General features: G+C 38.9%; 1 protein-coding gene across 6 annotated transcripts in view; it reads right to left on the bottom strand.

Moving 5' to 3' along the window:
- Positions 1-25173, bottom strand: part of LOC149263254 (uncharacterized) — a 463048-nt gene that overhangs the window by 276384 nt on the left and 161491 nt on the right. For all 6 annotated transcript variants that reach the window (XM_089425983.1, XM_089425987.1, XM_089425985.1 and 3 more), the window contains 2 exons: positions 18315-18356; positions 17969-18137 (listed from right to left, as the gene is read on the bottom strand). In XM_089425983.1, coding sequence (XP_089282109.1) covers positions 17969-18137; positions 18315-18356 — 211 coding nt within the window. The remainder of the gene's footprint in view (positions 1-17968; positions 18138-18314; positions 18357-25173) is intronic.

Genomic DNA, 25173 nt, shown 5'->3' with positions numbered 1-25173 from the left:
TTTTTGTGAGTGCAAAATTCACTAAGGAGTTTTTCCAATTTTGCTGATATTAAATAAAAAAGAGAAAATATTATTTTGTGGGAGAAATGTGGAAATTATTATTTTAATGAAGAATGGTGGCAAAGTAATATTTTATTAGTGCAAGGTGGGGACCACCAAGGGAGAGGGCTAGCAATTATAAATAGAGTTTGGAGGCCTCCATTTGGTATCTTTTGATTATTTGACAATTTAACACTAGTTTTCTTGAGTTGCTTAGCCAAGACAACCCGTGTTATTCAGCACAAGAAAATTCCGAGCATGAATTCCACCCTCATTTCGAAGAACTTCGAGTGTCTCCCCATTGAGGCAATTTGGAGAGCTCAATTCAGAGCTTCCATTGGACATCATTGCAGGAGTTTACTCAGCAGTGCACATTTCTTGAGCGCAAAGGTATTTTTGTGGAGCACATTGTGGGAGCACACGTGGGTTAGAGGCTCTGAGCTTTTGCAGGGAATTTTCTTATTGTTAGACCGGAGTTTGGACAACGATTCGCCAGGCTAGATTGGAGGTTATTACCTGGGTCAATTTTTCTATCTTTTGGCAAGGGCACAGAAGCTATTTGACCAAGTGTTGTGCAAGGGATTAAATAAGTGGAGCCAAGAGAGATAAGGGCTGAAGATAGGAGGTATTTCTCAATGGAGAATTTAGCTGGAGCTGGGAGAAATTTCTTGTGGTAGATTTGGGCATAATTCAATAGTATCAAAACTGTGGGGCGTTTTCTAGCTAGATTAGGCAATTCACACTTGTTGGGGTTCACCAGGGGTCAATGGATTCAGCCCAAACCCTTTCTAGGTTTTTGTGGGTTTATTGAGAGGAGTCTCTGGCTAATTTTATAGAATTTTCCAGGCAATATTCAGGCTTGAAATCCACATTCTTATAGCAGGGCGAATTGTTAGTTAGCTGGGGAATTTGCATCACTTGGTGGGCTCAGTTTTGGCTTGGAGTTGGGCCAAACCATTTCTGGGTTTTTTTGGGTTTTGGGAGAGGAGTTCAGAGCTAAATTTTCAGAGCATTCTGAGTATTTAGCCCTAAGATCAACATTCCAGTCAACAACCAGTAGCATATTATTTTTGGATAGTGCACAAATCACTCTGAGACCATTTCTACTACTTGGGTTTGGGCCATTTTTTCGGGTTCTGCTTAGCTTGCATAGCAAGCCCAAGTTCCAAAATTTCAGCTCATTTTATATACTCTTTTATCATAAAATTAATAAAATGGCTCAGATTGTGTTGTTGGACATTTTGGTGTTTTAATTGTGTATGAGTTCCAGTTTATTTATTGTTCCTAGTCCATTGCTTGGTATTAGCTATTAAATTCCAATTATGAATATTACAGCAATACTGGCCAATAATGGTTGCACAGTGACATTAAAAGAAGGGCAGCACGATTATGGTCAGATGGCGTTAATTTATGGAAGAAAGGGTCATGATCATCGAAGGCGGAGATCAACACGATTGAAGAATTCTAGAATTAACCCACCGAGTCAAGACATATTTTTTTCAGAGGCCGAATCGAAGCTAAATCATTCGAAAGGTCGAATCCATTGTTGAAGCGAGACAGAATTATCTCATCTTTGTATCGCAATAATTTGCGTTATTTTGCAATTAAGGAAGGGGAGGGGGGGCGAGGGAGGGGGCTACCCCCTGCAACTGAAGTGTGGACAGAGGAAGAATTCATCCACATAAGTGTTGAAGGAAATGTAACTAGGTTCGGTCTTCATAAATGTACTTTTGATATTTGTACTTATTCAAGAAAATAAATATTATTTTTATAATATATGTCAATGAGTTTCTTGCTCATTGAAATAGGTCTAGCACATGTTAAATGTTATAGGTGAGTCAAGGAGTCAAAAGAAAATGTTGAAGACCTTAAGGGCATGTTACACCATGTATATAATTGTATTAGAGTCAAAAGGAATACCTCCAAGCAAAGTCAAAGTCTCCTCCTTGCAACGACATCCTTCAAGCAACAAAATGATGAAGAAATAGACAAGTCGGCCTACTGTCCTCAAGTCAGCCTAAGGGAGGGACAGTCCTCTATATATAGAGGTTGTCCACTCCTCCAACGACAAGCAACTCACCTCTGAAATCAGCGAGCAAGAGAAGTCGAGAAAAGAGTGAAAGAAGTTGAGTACAAGGAGCCTCTAGTGCACCGAAGAAGGAGAAAACAAGACCGAAGTTTAAGGGGTTGTGCTAAGGGTCAAACACAATCACACATGCGAGAAAAGAGCCCTTTGTGTGGTCATAACAGCAGCAGCATATCAGTCCCATATCTCTCATTGTTTGGGCTAGTAACTTAGGCCTATAAGGCCTCCCACTAGAGCGAAGAAGAGGCTCTCCCAAGCGAAGATAGAAGAAGTCAAATACTCAAGGAAACCACCCACACATGCGAGAAACTAGGGTTGTTGTACTGTCACAGCAAGCCTACAACTACACATTAAGAAGAAACTTGGTTAGTCAAGAAAAGGGAAGGTGTCTCCATAGGTGAAGGATCTCACTAAGTATAAAAGACAAGTATCTCTTCTAGAGCTCACATAAACAAGGTCTATCTCCAGCCGAAGAAGGAAGAAGGAGGACGAAGTGTCGGAAAACAAAGTATAGGAAAGAGGAAGAATTTGACTTGTGCTTGGAGGATATTCTTGTCAAGGGTCTAGGGTTTGGCATTGATCAATAAGAAGCTTCAATAAGAGAAACTTACTAAAGGGTTTTCCTCTCAAGAGAAGAGAGGTTTTGGCCCTGACAGAGAGCCAACATCTTGTGTTCTTGTTCTATGTTTTTGGTAGTAGTTTGATGAAATACAGACATATGCATTAATAAGAAGAAGAAGAAGATTAAGCTAACAAGAAAAAGTAAAAAGACTCCATAAATTGTTATCAAGTCAAGAAGAATCACACTACATAGAATTGCCCTAAGATTATCGTGTGGGGGATCTTATGCCAAGGCCAAAGGGTTGAAAACTGCGTGTGGTGAGATTTCTTATTGATGTCAATACCACAATGACACAAACGTGGATTTCCATTTGAATGCCGAGGGATTAATGTGAAGAGGACGGGTAGCAATCGTTTGTCACCAGTGCGTTTTAATGCATACGTGGTGTTTGTTGTGTGAATGACGTTCATGAAGGGTAATTGGAGTGACCTGTGCGTATGAAGAGGAGTTGCGTAATTATTGTGCACATACTAAATGAACAGTTGGGTATTACACAGTAGCATTGAAAATAATCATCTAGAGCTCACATTGTTGAAGACAACGTTAGAGGTTCGCCAAACATCTGAAGAATACATTATTGCTCATGTGTCAGGTTCTTCTGCTCCACTTATTTACTACATGTTACTGTGCCTAATATATGTATTTGTTCAAGTCCTTTGATATCCAAACTTATATCAATATTTCATAAATTTTGGGCATGGTATATAATATTCAGAACATTGTCATAGTCATGAAGGTTGTTTCAAGCTATCTGAGTGAGAAAATTATCATAGTGCCCTCTATGGAGTCAAAATAATAGTTGAATTGAGTATAAGACAACCATGCATTCTGCCATGTTAGCTGTTATGAATAACTTTAATGAGTGTTGGGGTGTGATGGGAGAGTTTGTCAACTAAAATCATGCATAAAACAACTTAATATACTTGTCAATCTTCAGCTAAAACATGGATCAAATTTTCATAAACTCACTTAATAAACTAGTAGCAGCAATCAACAAAACGTTGTCCAAGGGAATACTCACTTTGCTACAGCAAGAGCATCCACAAGGGAGCATGAGTTGGGACACAAAATCTTTAAACTTGGAATAGATTTGAAACACATGAAGGTCACATGGAAAGTCCTTTTCAAATTAGATGAACTGGATGCACTCCTTTCCAAAGTGAGCCAGTTAGAAGGGAAGAAACTAATTTGGGCTCTAAAACCAGCTATGCTTGCTCTCATACAACACAAGTTCTTGGAGGAACCTTGTGAAGGGGTTAGACTTCCAGTTGCATCTTGTCTCAGTAACATCATGAGACTAACCGCCCCTATAGCTCCTTACAATGATGATGTTATGAGGAGAGTTTTCAGACTGATAGTAGAGACTTTCCAGGACTTGGACAATAGTGCGGGCTCTACCTTTGGGAAGAAGCTTGAGATTTTAGAAGTCATGGCCATGGTCAAAACATATGAAATCATGCTTGATCTGGAGTGTGATGGCTTGATTCATCAGATGTTCCAATGCTTCTTTAGCATTAGGAAACATCATCCTGACACGATCATAACACATATGCAGTCCATTTTGTCTTCATGTATGGGAGGTCGTGATGCCATCTGCAGGGAGTTGCGAACTAGATTGTTGAGCATTTGGAGAGAACAACTAGTCTCATGTGTTGCTTATGAACTAGTCGAAAGATTGGTTGAGTAGAACATTGAACTGCTCAGAAGACAGTTGGCCAGGGAGGAGCTCCTCAAGTTCGGTGGATCATGCAACAAGAATGAGCTGAGGAGGAAGGGACTTTGCTTCATCTGCAAGAGACCTTGGGACCTGACCACTCATACTTGACTGACAGTAAGGAGATGACAGAGGTAGAGCAGGTAGAGATTCCTTCTAACCTTCAAGGTAACGATTCTTCTTTGGATGAGTCCATGGGTTCATACAAGGATGCCTATGAGGAGCATGAGTCATGTAGAGTTGTTGACAGCAGGCCAAATTTATATGATGAGCAGTCAGTGGACCCTATGGGGGACATTCAGTGTTATGAACATAAATTATGTAAAAATAAATAACAATCATAATAATATAAATATAATAATAAACAATAAGTAAATTAACTAACAGTTAGTTAGTTAATAATGAAAAGGCATGTCTTACGGACATGCCTGTTTGTGAAAGGGTACTTACCTGGCTATATATACAAGACTCTCATTCTCATTTGTACTCATCCTACATCAATTCTTTTATACAATATACAATTTACAATTACTATCCTACAATGGATGTCTTTGTTTACGAAGTATTTTAAATATTTCCGCTACATATACGACTTTTGGTCGTTACATTGGTATCAGAGTTATTTGATCCTCCAGTCGCTCAATCGCTGCACAGGTCCGTGTTCTCCGATCCCGGTCTTTGACCGTCAAATTCATCAACATTGTTGTCATTGAAGTGTTTCGCTACAAGAACTTGGAGTTTTTCCATTTCGCTATCAAGCATTTGGCCATTCAATAATAATAAAAAAAAAAAATTTAATATATATATGGAGAGAAAATAAAAAATTCAAAAAACAAAGTTTAAAAAATATATAGAAAAAAAAATCAAATTCAAAAAAGGAAAAAATAAAATAAAATAAGTACATATAAAGATTAAAAAATAAATGAATATAGTCCGATGTAAATTTTGAAGGAGAACATTCATATATATAAAAGGTTCTACATTATTGATAAAAAGTGCATGATAAAGTTAAGAGGGAATCTTTCCAAATATATTTAAAACTATACGTAAGAGAAGGAAGAGTAAATAATATTATCTTGATTCTTCATTAAGTGGTTTACAAGCCCGTGGTTTTAGAAACCCATGGTAATTGCCCATGGTATTTTAAAAGTAAAAGAAAAACAAAAGGAATACAAAATCTCTTTATGTGAATGGTAAGTTTTACTTTTTACGTGGAGAACATTAACCGAGGTTTTAGAAACCCATGGTAATTGCCCATGGTATTTTAAAAGTAAAAGAAAAACAAAAGGAATACAAAATCTCTTTATGTGAATGGTAAGTTTTACTTTTTACGTGGAGAACATTAACCGAGTCAAAAGTACATAAGTGAACATATATTTTATATTATACCCAAAGAGGTGAATAGCCACGTTTCACTAGGGTTGTAACTTTTCAAAAAGAAAAAAAAATATATTATAAATAAAAGATATATAAAGAGAAGTATTATATTATAAAGGGGTATTTAAAGAAAAGTTCAAGTCATAAAATTATTGAAAATATATATAAGTACAAAGCGGGTATTATTATAAAAGGTTACATAAGGAGAAAATATCAGTTAAGAGTTTACGTTAAAGCAATATACAATTTACAATTACTATCCTACGATGGATGTCTTTGTTTACGAAGTATTTTAAATATTTATGCTACGTATACGACTTTTGGTCGTTACATTGGTATCAAAGTTATTTGATCCTCCAGTCCCTCAATCGCTGCACGGGTCCGTGTTCTCCGATCCCGGTCTTTGACCGTCAAATTCATCAACATTGTTGTCATTGAAGTGTTTCGCTACAAGAATTTGGAGTTTTTCCATTTCGCTATCAGGCATTTGGCCATTCAATAATAACAATAAAATAAATTAATATATATATGGAGAGAAAATTAAAAATTCAAAAAACAAAGTTTAAAAAATATATAGAAAAAAAATCAAATTCAAAAAAGGAAAAAATAAAATAAAATAAGTACATATAAAGATTAAAAAATAAATAAATATAGTCCGATGTAAATTTTGAAGGAAAACATTTATATATATAAAAGGTTCTACATTATTGATAAAAATTGCATGATAAAGTTAAGAGGGAATCTTTCCAAATATATTTAAAACTATACATAAGAGAAGGAAGAGTAAATAATATTATCTTGATTCTTCATTCAGTGGTTTACAAGCCCGTGGTTTTAGAAATCCATGGTAATTGCCCATGGTATTTAAAAGTAAAAGAAAAACAAAAGGAATACAAAATCTCTTTATGTAAATGATAAGTTTTACTTTTTACGTGGAGAACATTAACCGAGGTTTTAGAAACCCATGGTAATTGCCCATGGTATTTTAAAAGTAAAAGAAAAACAAAAGGAATACAAAATCTCTTTATGTGAATGGTAAGTTTTACTTTTTACGTGGAGAACATTAACTGAGTCAAAAGTACATAAGTGAACATATATTTTATATTATACCCAAAGAGGTGAATAGCCACATTTCACTAGGGTTGTAACTTTTCAAAAAGAAAAAAAATATATTATAAATAAAAGATATATAAAGAGAAGTATTATATTATAAAGGGGTATTTAAAGAAAAGTTCAAGTCATAAGTTTATTGAAAATATATATAAATACAAAGCAGGGATTATTATAAAAGGTTACATAAGGAAAAAATATCAGTTAAGAGTTTACGTTAAAGTGAAGTTGAATTAAAGTTTAAAGAGTTATATGAAGTTTAAAAAATAAAAACAAAGGACAATAAAATATTTAAAAGAAGCCAATTGAAACAATATTTAAATATTCAAGTACAAAAGGAAAAAAAGCGTAAGTAGAATTATATAAAAAGAATACAAAGGAATTTTGAAATATCAAGGATAATAGGAAATTGGATTAAAAGAGTTTCGAAGAATTATATATATATATATATATATATATATATTAAAAAGGCACTTTTAAAGGAAGTTTGAAGTACAAAGTCCAAAGGAACTTTAAATATAATACCTTAAGTCACCTTGACAAAACAAATGGGATCAATCATTGAAAGAAAAATGATGCAGCTCAATTCTAAAATGACTAAGGCAAAAAGATAATCCTATAATGGTCTTTCAGTTACAAATCACGGAGTAATTACATTAAAAGGAATTATCCAAGGAAGAGAAGTTAATGTCACCATCAGCCCAAGCAATGATAAAATTATATCAACATCAACTTGGTAAATCAACTATTAATTCCAGAGCTAAGCATTGGTGTAAAGAAAAATATTTTTGACCAAAACGAGTATAAAATTAGTGATCTACAAGTGACAATAGGTCATTATGACTACATATCTCAATTTCATGTTGTAAGGACGGATAAAAACACTGACATCATACTCGGTCAACCCTGGTTTAAGGATTTGGGTACATTCATGTTAAACATAAAGAAACAAGTTTTGACGTTTCCTTATAAAGGGAAAATGGTCATGTTTCGAGACATAACAAGTAAATCAAAATCAATAAAATCTTCATTAGAAGTCCTTAAGGATATCTCAGAGTTGATGTTTCAAGATAACGAAAAAACTATATCAAAAAAGCAAAAAGAGCTTGAAGAAGTCATTTGCGACAAAGACAAAGAAATTTCGCGCCTCAGAGATCACCAAGAAAAGCTACTCGAACAAATCAAGAAAGCTAAAGCATCAAAGAAGGAACTCAAGGAGCGTTTATTAGAACAAGAAGAAGAAAATTTACATTTAAAGAGCCTTAACCAAACATTAGTAGAACAAATCAAATGTTTAAAAGACGAGAAGCGCGAAGGCCAAAATAAAGTTGACTCAGAGAATGAGGAATGCTTACGTCTCAAAAATCATAATCAAAATTTCCTCAAACAGATTAAAAAGCTTAAGGACGAAAAAAAGTCATTGACGAATAGGTTCAAAGAACTTGTCGCAAAGGAAGCATCAAAATCTCTAGATGTAGTAGTCCAAACTGAAGAAACAAAGATCAAGACCACTAATCTCGCAGTTCAGGCAAATCCAAACCCTATTGAAGTAAAAAAATACTTAGAGGTTGTCGTTCAAACAAAGGACACCCCAAATAAAGATTCAGTAGTTAAGTCAACAACAACAATGCCTGATGGAAATCAGGAAACTGTCATAAAAACGTTAAAGGAAGTTCAAACAAGAAAAACTCCTTATCTACATCTGAATCACAAGAGTAGACACCTTAATCAATCTACAAATCTGTATCACTCAGAACATAAACAACAAACTTATGTTACAAAGAATATTGAAGTGAGCTCAATTCAGTCTACTGATAACAATTTGTTACAAAGTTCCAGTGATCAAAAGATTCCACAGAAGGTTAATCTAGGATGGTCTGATCCATTCTCAGTAAGACAATTTTATATATCACTCCAAGGATCATATCAACTTGTATCGACAAAGATGATTGTTCCAAGACGAGAAGGCATTCGTAGCAGAAAAAGATATCAAGCAGAAGACATTCGTAGCAGAAAAGAGATCAAGCCCTTTCATCAACAAGCTTTGAGGACAAAGCTTTTTGAAGGAGAAGGCAATGTTATGAACATAAATTATGTAAAAATAAATAAAAATAGATAATAAATAATAATCATAATAATATAAATATAATAATAATAAAGTAAATTAACTAATGGTTAGTTAGTTAATAATGAAAAGGCATGTCTTAGAGACATGCCTGTTCGTGAAAGGGTACTTACCTGGCTATATATACAGGACCCTCATTCTCATTTGTACTCATCCTACATCAATTCTTTTATACAATATACAATTTACAATTACTATCCTATGATGGATGTCTTTGTTTACAAAGTATTTTAAATATTTCCGCTACGTATACGACTTTTGGTCATTACATTCAGGATGATGAGTCACCAGTGATGAGTCATCATGAGCAGCATATGGTGGAGCATGAGTCAGTTGAGGAGGAGGATGCGCATAGTATGCATGATGTTGGGATTAGCCATTGATGAGGAGCAGGCAGATGTACAGATAACTAGTAGGGTGGCAGTATCTACAGACACATGTCCTCAGGAGGTGCGAGGGTCTGACATGTCATTATAATATTAAACACAAACATACATACCTTATTTTTACCTTCAGGTCATCGACGCTTCTTCCAGCAATTTCCTTGATTGAAGATATCTTCAATCCCTTGATCTGCTTCATGTGATCACGTCATCATCTCATGGATTCCATAAGTTAGAGTTCCTGTTGAAACACTTGCTTCCTCTCTAGATTAGTGAATCCTACGATGAGGATTCCATCAGAGAATTTTGAGGATATGGTATATCTCCAACTGGCAGATGTTTCTTTTTTTACTTGATGTATGATGAGCCTTGTCCTAGATGACTTCTTCCTTTCAATGTCCCTGAGGTTTCTAAGAGCTATGTCCTTCATGCTTTGTCTATCATAGACTTTGTCCTTCATGATTCCCATGGAGATGTCACGAGTTCTTGTTTCTAATGCGTCCATGATGCCACGATGCATCTTGTCATCATTTTCATATCTTATAGCAGAAGCTTATGATAGGACCCTTTTGTGAGGGATACCATCTTACTCATGAGAGATTTGTTACTCCCTCTTTCCATGGCCCTTTTCTTCAGCTTCCTCCATCTGTCCGGTGATATGAGCTTCCATAATTTTAGCTATACCTATTCTGCCTTGTTTGAGGACCAAACTTCCCTTTCCTTTTTGCACATGATTTAGTCGTTTACCCTTCAATACTTTTGTCATCAACTTGTCTTTCTCTATTTAGCATAGAGACCATAATTTGTCGAATGAGGTAACCTTCTTATCTTATAGATATTTGTTACCTTGATTACCTGTTAGTGCATTATGTTTATCCTCCTTTCTAGGTCTTGTAGATGGAAGATATCCCACATCCTTTGATACCCTTTACTTTCATGTAGATCAGATTTCATGTGACCTTCTTCATTGCATCTTTAGAGAATGAGTTTATCATCTACAACATTTTGATGTCTCCAATATTGCTATGTGACGGGATCTTTCATAAGCATCCCTTTCCATAAATTCAGAGTGTTGGGTTGTGTTATATTTTTTCCACGACTAGCAACCCTTATGAACTAGGGGGTTAGTCCGCCCCCCCTTCGTTGCGCCAATTGCGCAACGGGGTGGTCACAGGGGGGCGGCAACCCCCCCTGTACAGGGGGTTTGAGGGGGGCGGTTAGCCCCCCTCTACGGGGTCCAGGGTAGCGCCCCGGGGAAAAAAAAATTGGACCCTATATTAGGTGGGCGGACCTACCTATGGTTTTGTACATGGTTTTCGCACATGGTTTTGGGCACGATGGTTTTCGGTCCATGGTATTAGATGCTTCGACATGTATATATATGTATTATAACATTGAAAGAAACATAATGAAAAATCAAGCTGGTAGTCTCGGTTTTGGGATCCAGGGGAAATCTTTGTGTATATGTGTTTTATGTGTTATGCTCTCGCATTGTTTATTTTCTGTTCTTAGAATTCGTATGCAGGTAATTTCTGTACGGGGTTAAAACCTACACAGAGAAGACCTATTGATGTGTTTAATGACTTCAGCTTCTTAGAGGACTATGACTATCCTCCTTCTTCATGCAAGGAATCTTGATGACCCATCAACTTATAGATGTCCTTGCAATTCATGAAGTCATTTAACCAAATTTATAAATTGAAAAGATACTTACTTGTCATGTGAAGATGAAATCTTCACCTTGATCATGTTGATGATGGTTGAAGAAGATGTATGAGGGCTTCTTCTTGGATGATCTTCTTTCAAGTGAGAAATCCTTTCCTCAATAGAAAAGGTTGTTCCCTTTTGATGATTTGTTGCTTCCTCGGATGGTCTTCTTCTAGGGCAAGGAGATGATCCTTGCTTGATTTCATAACCTTGGAGATGACAGTGCCTTCTTGCTTTCAATATGCCTTCTTTTGTAGTGTGGATCAGGGTTGCTTCCATGGTGTCAACCTGTTCCAAGATGAGGTCTTGCTTTGTAGACAACTTTTATGAGGGTCTTGGTGGCCTTTTGATGATGACTTGTGAGCATAAAAGCTCTTGCTGTTGTAGATTGTCTTCTAGATTGCATAGACAAAAATCCTTTGCTATTGTAGACTCTTGTTATAGATTGGATCCTTTAATCTTGACAAAACCCTTAAACTTATTTTAATGCCCTTCTTGAAGACTGATCCTTGTATGTCTCTTTTGCTTCCCTTCCTTTGACTTCATCACCTTAGCTCTGATACCATGTTGAAGAATCTGGGGCCAATGGAGTATTAATGTGATTCTTCTTGACTTGATAACTATTTGTGAGGTGTTTAAACTTTCTTCTAGTCTTCATTAGTTATTATTAGAGTGTGTCTTCGTTAGTTCATCAAATAGCTACCAAAACAAAGAGACAAGAACACAAGATGTTTGGCTTTATGCCAAGGCCAAAAACTCTCCCTCTTGGAGAGGAAAACTCGCACAAAATTCTTCTTATAGAGATTCCAATTAACAAATAACAAGACCATGCCCCTTGACCTACTAGGCCACTCTAAGACCAAGACACCAATCCTCTTCTTGTTGCTAAGATCATCATCATCATTACTGCTTCAAGGAGATCATCATTCATGCTTCCTTCATTGCGATATTCATGGGAGTATGACGGTTGCACCATATCTCCATCTGTACTTAGTTCGTTGTTGTTGCTTCATCTTTGTTCCATCTTCACTGCATTCTTACTAAGATCATCTCTACTACACCATCATTATTATTGCATCATTATTGCACCCTTGTTGCATGACTGTGTTTAGTAGGTATGCCAAGACTGGATGATCACAGAGATCCTCTTCATCATGAACACATCAAGACTGTGAGACAGTGATCTCTATGACTGTGTTTATGTCGAGACAAAGTATCCCTGAGATCCTTCTTCTAACATGAGACTATGACTGTGTCTTCTCTTGCACTTTCACCGAGACTGTAATCAAATTCTCCTTGCACCGAGGTCTGCTACAACTATGTCGAGACTGTATCACTGTGACCTGTAACTAGACCGAGATTTTGTCCTCATTTGAGGTTGCATACTTGTGAATAGACCTCCAAAAAAATGTTATCCAAAACTGTCTTCCTACACCTCCTGTACCCATCCGCAGTTGTAGAAACTTGTCCGAAAATCTGAGCTTTTGTGGTGACCTCAGCGGGTTATTTATAGTTGTCACGTCTCTATAAATAAGCCGACATGACAGTGAAGTATTGTGTCACTTCATTTGAGCTGACATGGCTGATCTTTATGTCGTTTTGCTGGCCGACTTGACTGTATTTGACATCCTTTTGTTTGTTTCTCTTTTCAAGAGGATTGTGCTTGTCTTGGAGGGCTAATCTAGTCACTAGGTAGACTTATATTCATTACATATATGCTCAAGAAGAGCTCTTTACACATGTCTTTGACACTTTGACTTTCCTAGACCTATGGAATGAGCAAGAAACTCATTCTTTTCATTTACAAAAATAACATTTCTTTTTCTCGATAAGTACAAATATCAAAATTACATTTGTAAATATTGAACCTAGTTACACTTTCTTCAACAAGTTCAAGCACAAGGAACCAGCTTAAAGAAAGCACTCTTTGAGGATATAAGTATAAGTTCAAGGAAATCAAGTAAGTATTGTCACTTAATAAGATGCTCTTGCAACAAGTCTAATGAGTTATTAAATCAGAGGTACGTAAACACAAGGTACGTATTTTAGATTTTCAATGTATCTAATCTTAAATGGTTCATACAATCCTTGATTATAGCTAGTCTAGGGTAAAGCTTGTAATCCCTGGATAACATACGAAAATATCATATTAGAGCCTTAATCCTTATCTTCTATGGTTTACAAGTAATCTAGAATGTCAAGTAAAAGTCCTAATGTTGATTGAAAGAATGAATAACTTGATCTTCAATATCATAGGATTCCATCCTCCATGGTTACGTAGAAGATCTAACTTGAGAAATTAAATCATGTTCCTGGTACCACATGTTTTGCTTGAAGTATTACAGGTATAAGAGATCATGACTTAATACAAAGAGAACACTTCAAGGAACTCAAACAAGGTTTGTCAGCGAACATCTCCAGGTATGTCTTAGACTATACACCTTATAAAATTATCTTAATATAAAAAGTGCATTCATCTCATTTTGAAATTTGGATTTCATTACTAATATCGTTATGTCTAGTTGCCTTGAATCATAAAGATTCTTGTTTAGGGTGATTCATCATTTGATAAATCTACCCTCCTTACATCCTTGATTGTTCTTATAGAACCCTAGATAGGTTCTCTGGAAAACCCTAACTTAAGGGTATGCTAATGATAATGTATGAAACCCTAGCCTGCTTAGGGTTATTGGAAATGTTATTTGAAGTTTTTGATGATGATGTCATGTTTGGGGTTTTGGTATGATCATGAAAAACCTAACTTGTTAGGGTTGAATGATGTTGTCTAAGATCCCAAACCTTTGAAGTTTTGGTATAGTAGGGTTTGCTTTGCTATGTTATGAAACCCTAGATCTTTAGGGTTTGGTTGGGTCTATAAGCAAAACCCTTGTTATATATTTAATGTAAGGTCCTAGGAATGAAACCCTAGGTATGTGTCCATTTTGTCGAATCCCTAGCCTGGTCTAGGTTGATATATGCCTAATGCATTAATGTTGTCTAACATATGATATGCTTATGCATGATAATGAATTCCTAGATATGTGTGTTGACCTAATTATTCATGGTCATAAGTCTTAGGGTTTAATCTAAACCCTTGTCTGAGTTTGATATTCTAGGATGATGTTGTTTGGGAAATCTAGGGTTTTGCAGTTAAACCGTAGTAGTAGTTAAATTCTCTAGTATGTATAACAATCTTGAATCTATGAATCTATTTAGTGATTGATGAGAATTTGTAGATGGAAAATATAGGGTTTACATCAAACCCAAGCTATTCATGTTGTTAAGTTGTGACTGGTTTTGATCAATGTTGCAAACATTGCGATCGGGATTAAATCGGCGAGGCTCTAAAATCAGATAAATAAATAAAAAAAAAAAATTAAAAAACACAAAAATCAAGATTTTTTCCGAAAAAATCACGATTTTCGCAACACTGGTTTTGATTGTTGAAGCTCATGTATGAAATCTAGGGTTTACATGAAATCCTAATAGCAAGTCTAACATATGAATTCTAAAAATTGTTAGATGCATTAATTTGATTTGTTTCTAAAGTTTGCTATATGAAAGAACTTGTCAGATCATTGAAAGAATATTGAAACCCTAGACATAATTTGTTTGATATCTTGATAAGCTATGGATATGATTTAGGGTTTGTAACAAAACCTAGGCAAGAAGTTGAAGTATTAAAGTATAGTCTCTTGTTGATTATGTTTGTAAAGTCCAATGCTTCCGTTGTTATAAGATTTTGATATGGCTAACTTCATGCTTCTATACTTTTGGTTGTACTTGTTATCTAAGTTGTGCAGGGACATCGTCTTCAAGATGGTGAAGATGATCGTAAGTAAAGTTGATATGATAAGCATGATATATGAATGACTTTGATAAGAAGGATGGAAGTCGTAAAAGATTCTCCAGTAAGCAGTTGATCTCCCTAAGTTAAGAGGGAACCTAGATAGAGGAAATCTCCCTAAGATTAAGGAGCCTAGAGAGAGGGCATATCATAGTTTTGATTGGAGAATGCATTTTGGAGGATACGTTGCTACATGTGAAGTACGAAAGAATAGTTGATTGAGGAATCTTTTGTCAAAGATTTGGTTGATAGTCCTACTGCGATAAGTTGAGAAGCAACATCTAGAATGACTCTGAAAGTTTGTATTTGAGTATGAACATTTGAAAGTGTACTACTGATTGGGGTTGTGTTTGAACAAGCAAATCTCTCGAAGTTTTGATAGCACGTTGGTTACCAATCAATTTGATTAGGAGAGATTTGTTGCCCTTGATAGTGTTGAGGATTTGTGAGTGAAGCATTGCCTGGGTTTGAACAAGCAAATCTCTCGAAGTTTTGATAGCACGTTGGTTACCAATCAATTTGATCAGGAGAGATTTGTTGCCCTTGATAGTGTTGAGGATTTGTGAGTGAAGCATTGCCTGGGAGGACATTTGGTCAGCACTTTGTGTTGATGTATAGATCCGGAAGATGGGAGGGTGGTGTTGGTCATAGAGCTCTGACCTCGGATACACACCTGGATCCCTGGGTTGATGGTTAGTAAGTAAGCCTGATGGTACCTAGAGAGGCTGAAAGCTTGAGTCCATCTTAGTCCCACTTGGATAGATTTCCCTGGTCAGGAATCTAGTCCATGGCATTGTGGTGCCTAAACTTCTTCGTAGATGATGTGTTTTGAGATCTTCCATGTACCTCTTTGATTATATGTAAATATGAATACCTCCCTAGTTAAGAGGGAGTGTTGAAGAATGTAACTAGGTTCAGTCTTCATAAATTGTACTTGAGTCAAAATGTAATATTTGTCAAAAGAAAGCAAAAAAAAATTATTATTAATTTAATTGACTTGTTAAAGCATGGGTTTCATGCTTGGGTCAATTGTTATAGGTCAAGCCTCCATTGTAGGCTTTAGGATTGTTTACTTGAGTCAAAAGTCAAAGTTTGTTTGGTCAAAGACTCCTCCATCCAAGTCTCCTTCAAGTCAGCCTCAAAATAATCCATCATCAAGTCGGCCTACAAGACACATCTCTTCATAAATTCATGCCGGCTTATTTCAGTGAGGAACCACTATAAATAGGAGGGTATACCTCTTTCCACAGTACAGTGACACAGTTCGTAGAAATTTCAGAAGAAAGGTTCGTATTTCAGAGATAAATTTTGGTGGATCACAGTAAAGAAGTTCGGTCAATTTCAGAGAGGAGAATGGCAGCGATGAGTTCGTGTAATCTCAGAAATGAGTGCAGTATAAGCAGGCAGTTTGATATAACAGTGATGCATTTCGGTGTATCTTGGCAAGACAAGTTCAGATCAATTTGCAGTAGTATGAGGATCGGTGAAATCACAGTTCAGTATAAAAGAACAAGTTCAGATTTGCATTCCGTGAAAATCTCAGAGAAGAATTCGGACAGCAATAAAGGAGGGCTACAGTTCGGATTACATCAAGTCTGAACCAAAGTATGATGTCACATGAGAAGGTTGCCTCAGAACTACATGCCGAAACATAATCGTATTGAAGAACTGAAGCATGATATCGAAGTATGCCGAGGGTTATCATATTGTTGCTAGAACGAAGTATTAAGGACTGATGGAAGAACAAAACATTGAAGAATAATTCAGAATGACTTGATGGAAGAAGTCTTGGGTCTAGGTTGTGAGGGCCTTGGTCATCTCATCTTGTTTTGAATCTACTGAAGAAAGAATTTTGACCAGGTTTTCCCCTAGAGTGGGGTTTTTCCCTGGTTGTGTGCCTACATCTTGTGTCCTCTTCTATTTGTTTCTTGGCATTAGTCTTGATGATAAGAAAAGATAAATCAAAAGAAAGAATAATAATAATGAAAACATCACAAGATAATGTCATAATAAGAGAAATCAATTAACTTGCCACACTTTGGATTTCTCAACAGGGTTTGCATTCCTTGCTGTAGCAAACCCAGGTTCTATGGATTTCATCCTCTTGTACTTGATTTTCCATGCATAATATAAAATGGCTGAGGACTATTGCCCAAATTTTGGGGTTTTCTGATTTGTGCTCTTGTTCAAATTCTTATTGTTGTATTTTAGTTCATGCATCTATTATTTGCTGTAAATTTCAATTTGGAATATTACAAAAACATCCTGGATATGTAGCCTGACATATCCTTTATCTCTGAGGAATCCTCTTCCAAGAACTACCATCCCTACATAATCGAAGGACTCATTCAGAAGGAGCTTTTAGTCAAATAATCTATTAAATCCATAAGAGGAATGCAGAGATAATTTGGCTGAATTAGTGAGAAATATGTTAAGATTTCCAACCCTAGACGACTGATATCATTAGGATTAAACAAATCAAACTAAATTTATTTGAACTGTTCAAGTTTAATTTATGAACAAGCATCAATCACACAATAACTAGAAAAGTACAGAGCAGAAGTACAAATTGAATACACATACACATACAATTTCTCCTTCAAATCAGCTTTTCATTCCTTAGATCAAAGCTTACAACGTGGCCTCTGCAACCTGCTAAGCCAGCAGTTGTATGTACTATGATCCACAACAACACCCAAATACCCCTCCTTTGAATAAACGACTTAGAGCATTAGGTGTTTTACAAAAGTCCACACCTTTCATATTGTAATTCGAAGGTACATTTATTTCTATTTATTGCAATCATATCTTACTAGTCATAGCCAAAACATACAATATATGTAACGATGTCTCTTGCAAGGAAAGGATATATTATAGAAGTATTTTTTCCATGTAAGTATAACATGAAAGAAAATAGAAACCAACATATTTGCTTCTCCTAAGCACTAGAATTCATACCAAAATATTGAAGGGGTAAAGCTGAGAAAATAGCAATGCCTCCACCATCGCCAGAATCACCATCAAGGCCAGAATCATTGGAAAATTCCATAAGTGGGCTACCAGCAGATCTTTTCATATAAGTTCTCATTGACATTGAGGCATTAGACATGTGAACAACTGCATTAACCTGTAAATAGAAATGCATGCACATATAGCTTAAGCACATTTAACTGACTGCATCATGAACACAAAAACCATACAATTGGCAATGGACAACTCCATCAAGAAAAAATAATATACTATATAAAAACATACCCATACAATTGAAAAGATAGAAAGTCATAATCGATGAAACAGAACTCACCAGGTCCCTGTAACATGATCTTAGTTTGCAAAGATATTCCTCCTAAAAACATGGCAATTCAACAAATGAGCTCACGTGACAAATTTAAAATGGTGAATTCATATTAGTCATTTTGCGTAGCAACAGATCCTTCACATATTTTTTATAGTTTAAAACATTTCGTTGAAAAGCCAAAATAATTTATTGAAAAATTAATTCAAATTGGTATCTGAGAAAGTCAAAAGTCAGCAGTTTACAATAATCCAAATTCTCATGAACAGAATATCAACGACATTGGCTCGGTTTGTAACAAGAGCTTATAAATTGCCAATCCAATAGCTGAAAAATCCAAATATTTTCATATGCAGATTGAGATCCAACAGGAAGCATAACACAGGGGTTGACTTTGTTATCTAATACCATCTCGAGTCTAAAGAAAATGGTGTGTAGAAGACAATATCTCGTTTGGAGTGACAATGAGAGGATATAAGAAATTTAACTTTGCCTAGAACGACCAAAAAATGATTTTTTGAACTATTTGAGAAAGAAAGACCAACAGCACCTAAAGGCTTCAATAAAAAAATCCTTGCATGTAAAGACATGATATAATACAACAGATCAGCAGTCACTCTGACCACACTTTCATTTGAAATATCTTATCAACGAAGTAATAGTCAAGGGTCCAATATTATTGTTATAATCAAACAGAAAAGCAACGACCATGTATCACCTTGCGTACCAGCTCTCTCAAAACTTGCACAGTTCCATATTTAAAAGAAACAGACAATACGCATTACCTAGCAGTATGCTTCTTTATTATCCTCCTCTATTAATCCTTAACTTTATAATAAAACATTTTAGATTCTTCAGCCATGCCAAATTGCATAAAAAATCTTTCCCATCCCAATTTTACCCATGTTACTGTTAGCTTTCAGGTTACTCTAAAAGTGTTTACACCATGGAGAACTAAGAGGGAGGCCATTGTCACCTCACCAAACCTCTTCTGCATTTTAGGCTAAGGGTAATGCAATCCTAACCAAGGGGTTCTTCCCTATTAGTTACTAGGCTCTGTTGCCTCCAAATTTACCAGGTCTTGAGCAAGGACTCACAAGACAAGGGGCTGACCTTGTCGCAACAATGAGGTCGATTGCCACTGTCACCTCAGCAATCTGTAATGTTCCTAAATAGGAATATAAGTGATATACAAATCATGCAAACAATCCAGCAATCAGAAAAACGAAATATGCATTAAGCACCCATGGAAACACTGGAAATAGAGAACTGCTGAGCCATTTTATTACTTCTTCAGGAGCAAATACAATAGTAAAATAGAATGGTGCATCTAGTCTTGTCTCAATGGACAAGCATGACAAAATCCAAGTGAGAAATGATGAACTGAAGGCAGCTACAACTGCTGCACCACACTGAACTGCGTTGCCCCAGAAAACTATCTTGTTTGTTGACTTCGAAGGGCTGGAAACACTGTTTCCCGTGCTCAGAAAATTATGAGATTTCACCTCCTTGCTCCCAAATAAACCCACAAATGAATTGGCCAAATGTTGACCTCAGAATTTTGGTCCAAATTCCCCTTAGCTCCTCTAGTTGTTGGCTCAGTTGGGACCCCTATTTGACGTCGTAGATCTGCCCAGGAAATTCTATAAAATTAGGAGTGTGATCCGTGCCCAAAACCCAGAAAAGAATTTGGCTGGTTCAGAATTCTGAAATTCGACCCCCTTGGAGCCCAGCTTCAACTGCAACTACAAAACTCGACCTGCTGGAATATGTCTATAAATCCTCCTAGAAATGGACACAAAGTTCTGGGCTGACCTCTGCTATCAATCCCCTAACTTCCCGGATGGGCTTCTAGCCTATGGCACCTGCTCCTTAGCTCCATGAAATTGCTGGACTGGCCCTCTGCGTTGTCCCCAAGCCCAGTAATTCGAACTGCTGGGATGCTAGCTCTGCTGGCTCCAAAACTCACAAGAAAGGTTGGCCCTTTGTTGCTCTCCCAATCCTCTAACTCTCCCAACAAATGCTTGATCACTGATAGCTCCAAACTCCCCCTGCGTATTCTCCAACTAGCCAGAAATACGCACTCCCTGTTGTGGCTGAATGGTAGTGCTGTAACACACTCTCGGAACTCCTAAAATACTTATGGAACTACATCTTTGGGGCGGGCACGGATGGTCCCCCGAAGTAGAGGTTGAATCTCCCGCTTGAGAGATTCGTGGCTAAACAGCCAGTTGACTCAACTAAACAGCAGAGCGAACAATCAAGTAATTTTGATTGCAAGGTGTAAGAATGAATTTCAAAATGAGAGTTGCTCCCTCCTTATAACTCCTTGGGCCTCCCTAGCCTCATGTGGGCCCCTCCATCCACCTATTTGACTTTCCCTCCAAGCTATTTGAATGGGCCAATTCGAACTCCCATGTGGGTGGCCCCCACATTCCACTAGCAACCAAATAAAGTCGAATTGCCTCCTAAGTCCCTAAGTCGAAAATGATGGGTTCTCTTCCTTAGCCAAAATTGTGCAAAATTGTGTAGCAGCACCCTGTTACAAATGTATTTGAGAAGGGACATGACAGTCCTCCCCTCCCAAATGTTGTTTGCCCTTAAGCAACCTCAAAGCTGGGTGCTCCAAAATGTGCTCACCTTCCCAGGTGGCATCCTCATCCAGCAAGCTCCTCCATGCACCAAAAATCGCTTGTCCTCAAGCAATGCCTGGGAAAGCATCCTCTCTAACTGTTGCTCCCCACTGTCACTGCAAAATGTGCCAGGGTCCCAAATGTGCCACTGGATCGTGCCTGACCTCTGCACTATCCTGATATGAAAGAATCCTTCAATACCAGGATCCCAGGCAATCTTGTCCAACATGAAGCTCCCCTCACTCCACTCACTATCCTGCCCGGTGAAAGTACCAGAAGTCCCCTACTCCATCAGTGACTCGCTAAAGCCCAATGGAAGATCTGTATGATCTCCCCCTGCAGTAGTTGTGAAGAGTTGCGATGCCCTAGTTCCTTGCTAGTCCCAGAGTGGTGCCACCATGCTAACACTGCGCTACTCTGACTATGTCATACTCCCCATCGTGCGCAGTCAGTATCCTCCTCTCCTAGAACTCGATGGTGGAATACTGAAAGAGGCGAGACACATCCTGCCTGGGCATCTCCATGGCACCAAGGCCTACCCATCCAAATCTAACTCCGAACCTATGCAGCAACAGAGAATGTCTGCCTCCCCATATGATGAAACCCTTTGTGAACCCCCATGTGTCATCCCAAGAGCGAACTATATCACTCTCTGCCACGACTCCGCTCATCACGAGTGATCTATCAATCAACTGAATCCCTGTATCCCATAGCCAGACCTACTACGGCATAGCCCTGTCAACCGATGGAATCCCTCTGGCCCTCGTCTCTAGTCCCTGCATGTGATCACTATATAGGCTCCATATATCGTGAGCTAATCTGATGCATGCTAATCTACCCTCTGTCTGCCACTGTGCAGTACTGATGATCGTTGGAAACCATGTGTGCCAAAGAGCTACCCCCTGAATGCAACCAAAAGATGGGTATCTGATACTCGTAATCGACTCAGGTATGTGGATCCCTCTTGTCCCTGCCAACCATCTCCCCTGGGTCTGCCATCCGCCCTCTCGATAATGTGCCAATATAAGGTCTGGAGCCTGGACACATACTGGGAAACTACCTCAGTCATACCCGGTATCCTCTACTCATGCATGGTCCTGACATGCCCTGAGAAAAGAGTGACACATGTCTCCCTCGTGACTAGCTCCCTAGACGTAGGCTCGATGATGAACGATATGCCACCCCTGCAGATGATCACCTCATCCCCCAATCTGTGGCTGTCAACTGACGCAACAACCCAATGCCACTGCTGAAAAGTCTCCCCCCTAGTGCGCTGAGTGTCACCCAAATATCTCGGGTGAGCTCCTCGTCCTCCGCTGCTCATGCCCAAAGTGCAGAAAGTCGACAACAAAATCAACTGCGCCCATGAGGGATGTAGAAGAGGGTCAGGCGTGTGAGTCCCCGCGGATACCATCAAGTATCGCTCATCTGTGTCCCCGTCGATCCTGGGTGAACTACGCCCAAAGGTATGCCCGATGTTTCCATCCAAGGGTCTCCCTGGAGGCAACACTCCAAGACCTTGTTGTGCGGCACTATACACCCCTGCATACCACCGATCATCCCAGTACTCCTGGACATGCCACTGTACACCGCGGCCTACCCCTGTACACCGTTGGATACCCTCGACTACGATATGCCATCCTGTATTGGCCTGTGTCCCGCCTATGTCACTGTACTTGTCACTCCCCGCATGTACTCAATGCGATGTGAGGCACTCCCACTCCACAGCGCAGTCCAACATACTACGACACACCACCCTGCATCTCCATGCTCCTCTGCAAGCCCCTGCTCCTCGCTCCATAGCCCCGCACGCCACTGGATGCTATGGCCTAACATTGGGTCTGTATGCATCAAACTACATCCCTCTACATAACACTGGACCCTATGACATAACTTTGTGTAGCCCTGTGTACCACTATCTATTGTCGCACCACCCTGTAACATACAATATCCTGCATGGGCCAAAATATCCACCTCTCTGCTAGTACACCCTCCATGATGTGGGCTACATCCCCCCATCTGCTCTGAAAGACCTGAGCGGCCTGACTCCCCGCATGCTAACGGAAATGACACTACTGCGCCTATCCTCAATAGTCCCTGCGTCCCATATGTTAGTAAGAGAGCACTCTCTCCATACCATGCCCTGTCTGATAGCCTACCGATGCCGCCTCCTCCTACCAGCTCCTGCCAGAGTAAGCTAGTCACCTTGTGACTCCACGCACCGTCAATATGCCAAGACAACTCATGAAATTTGTCTGCTCGCCTGTCAAACCATCCTGTCACTAGTGCTGACTGGGGCTCTGATGGAGATCTGAAAATGTGGGTGCGCTCAAGCGTCAAGTCCATCACGTAGCTACTACCATCACCTACCAGCTCTATGATGTGATGGAAAATCCCACCTGGATCCCAAAAACAGTCCGACCCTCGAGTCCCTCTGGTAATCCATGGCCTCTGCTGACATGTGGCCATGGATGTATCCAACCGCCTAACCTGCTCCATCGAGTACCAGCTCAGTACCTCTCGCCATCCAATCCCAAGGGAGAGATCGAATGTGTAATCCTCTGTGGAAGGAACAAGCCCTCCAAGCTGATGTGGTTTCATGCTCAACTCAGTCCTGCTAACCTGTCCACCCCCTCGGGTACGTCTAGACAACTCGGCCTCCCTCAATCCAATGCATAAGGGTGGGTTGATAACGCTATAGACCCCGCCAGTGGGCCTCTGAAGTGAACTGTGCTGAAAACCCAACGCGCAACCTCTATGTTGCCCCTCATCCATGGCTAGCCCAAGGGATGGTTGCACATCCTCCTCCATCACGGCCTCGACATGAGCCTTCGACTGCTCCTCCATAGACAACTCGATGTGCACGATATGCTCACCAGTCAGCTGTAGGCGACTGTCGTCTGGCAACTTCGTCATAGATCTAGAGGCCTCTGTACCTATCGACTCCTCAACAACGGTGGAGTTGTCTTCCAGCACCTCATCAACCTGTGGTGCATTGTTATCACATGAGAACTCGGTCACAACCTCGAATACCTCATCAATGGATGACGCCTCATCAATGGGTGCATGCTCAACTGTCTCCTTGCCAACCATGGCCCCTTCAACTACTCTTTCATCTTTTTCCTTAATACTTCTCATCATCCCTACAAAATCCCACTGAATCTCCATTGGTTTGTGCATACCCCTTAGTTCACAGAATTCCCAAAAAGAGAGGGACGCCTGAATGCCATAACCCAATGATTGGTATGCCCTCCAGTTCTCCCCCAATAACTCCACATCAGTTGCAATCATGTCTGGATTCCCAACTGAGGAATGAATCAACTTCTTCCCCACATCAATCATCATTTGTTGTATCCTCACCACCTCATTCCAGGTGACTGCCATGTTGTTTGATTCTAATCTTTCCCACAGGCTGAGCCAAGATTATGGCTCTGAAGTGATATACAAAGCATGCAAACAATCCAACAATCAGAAAAACGAAAAATACATTAAGCACCCATGAAAACGCTAGAAATAGAGAACTGTTGAGCCATTTTATTACTTCTTCAGGAGCAAATACAATAGTAAAATAGAATGGTGCACTTGGGCTTGTCTCAATGGACAAGCATGACAAAACCCAAGTGAGAAAATGATGAACTGAAGGCTCCTACAACCGCTGCACCAAATTGAACGGCGCTGCCCCAGAAAATTGTTTTGTCTGTTGACTTCGAAGGGCTAGAATCACTGCTTCCCGTGCTCAGAAAATTATGATATTTCAGCTCCTTGGCCCAAACCTAGAAAAACCCACGAAGGAATTGGCCAAATGTTGACCTCGGAATTTTGGCCCAAATTCCCCTTAGCTCCTGTAGTTGTTGGCCCAGTTGGGACCCCTGTTTGACCCCGTAGATTTGCCCTGAAAATTCTATAAAAATAGGTGTGTGATCCTTGCCCAAAACCCAGAAAAACCCAAAAAGAAAATTGGCTGGTTTAGACTTATGAAATTTGACCCCCTTGGAGCCCAACTTCAACTGCAACTGCAAAACTAGGCCTACTGGAATTTGTCTATAAATCCTCCCAGAAATGGACACAAAGTGTTGGGCTGACCTTTGCTATCAATCCCCTGACTTCCTGGATGGGCTTCTGGCCTATGGCACCTGCTCCTTAGCTCCACGAAATTGTGGGACTGGCCCTCTGCATTATCCCCAAGCCCAGTAATTCGAACTGCTAGGATGTTGGCTCTGCTGGCTCCGAAACCC

The sequence above is a fragment of the Pinus tabuliformis genome, chromosome 6 (genome assembly GCF_031772625.1).
Source record: "Pinus tabuliformis cultivar Carrire ecotype Pingquan chromosome 6, CPIR1, whole genome shotgun sequence".
Classification (NCBI taxonomy): Eukaryota; Viridiplantae; Streptophyta; class Pinopsida; order Pinales; family Pinaceae; genus Pinus; species Pinus tabuliformis.
The sequence above is the reverse complement of the archived record's forward strand: the minus strand, read 5'-3'. Positions and strand labels throughout refer to the sequence as shown.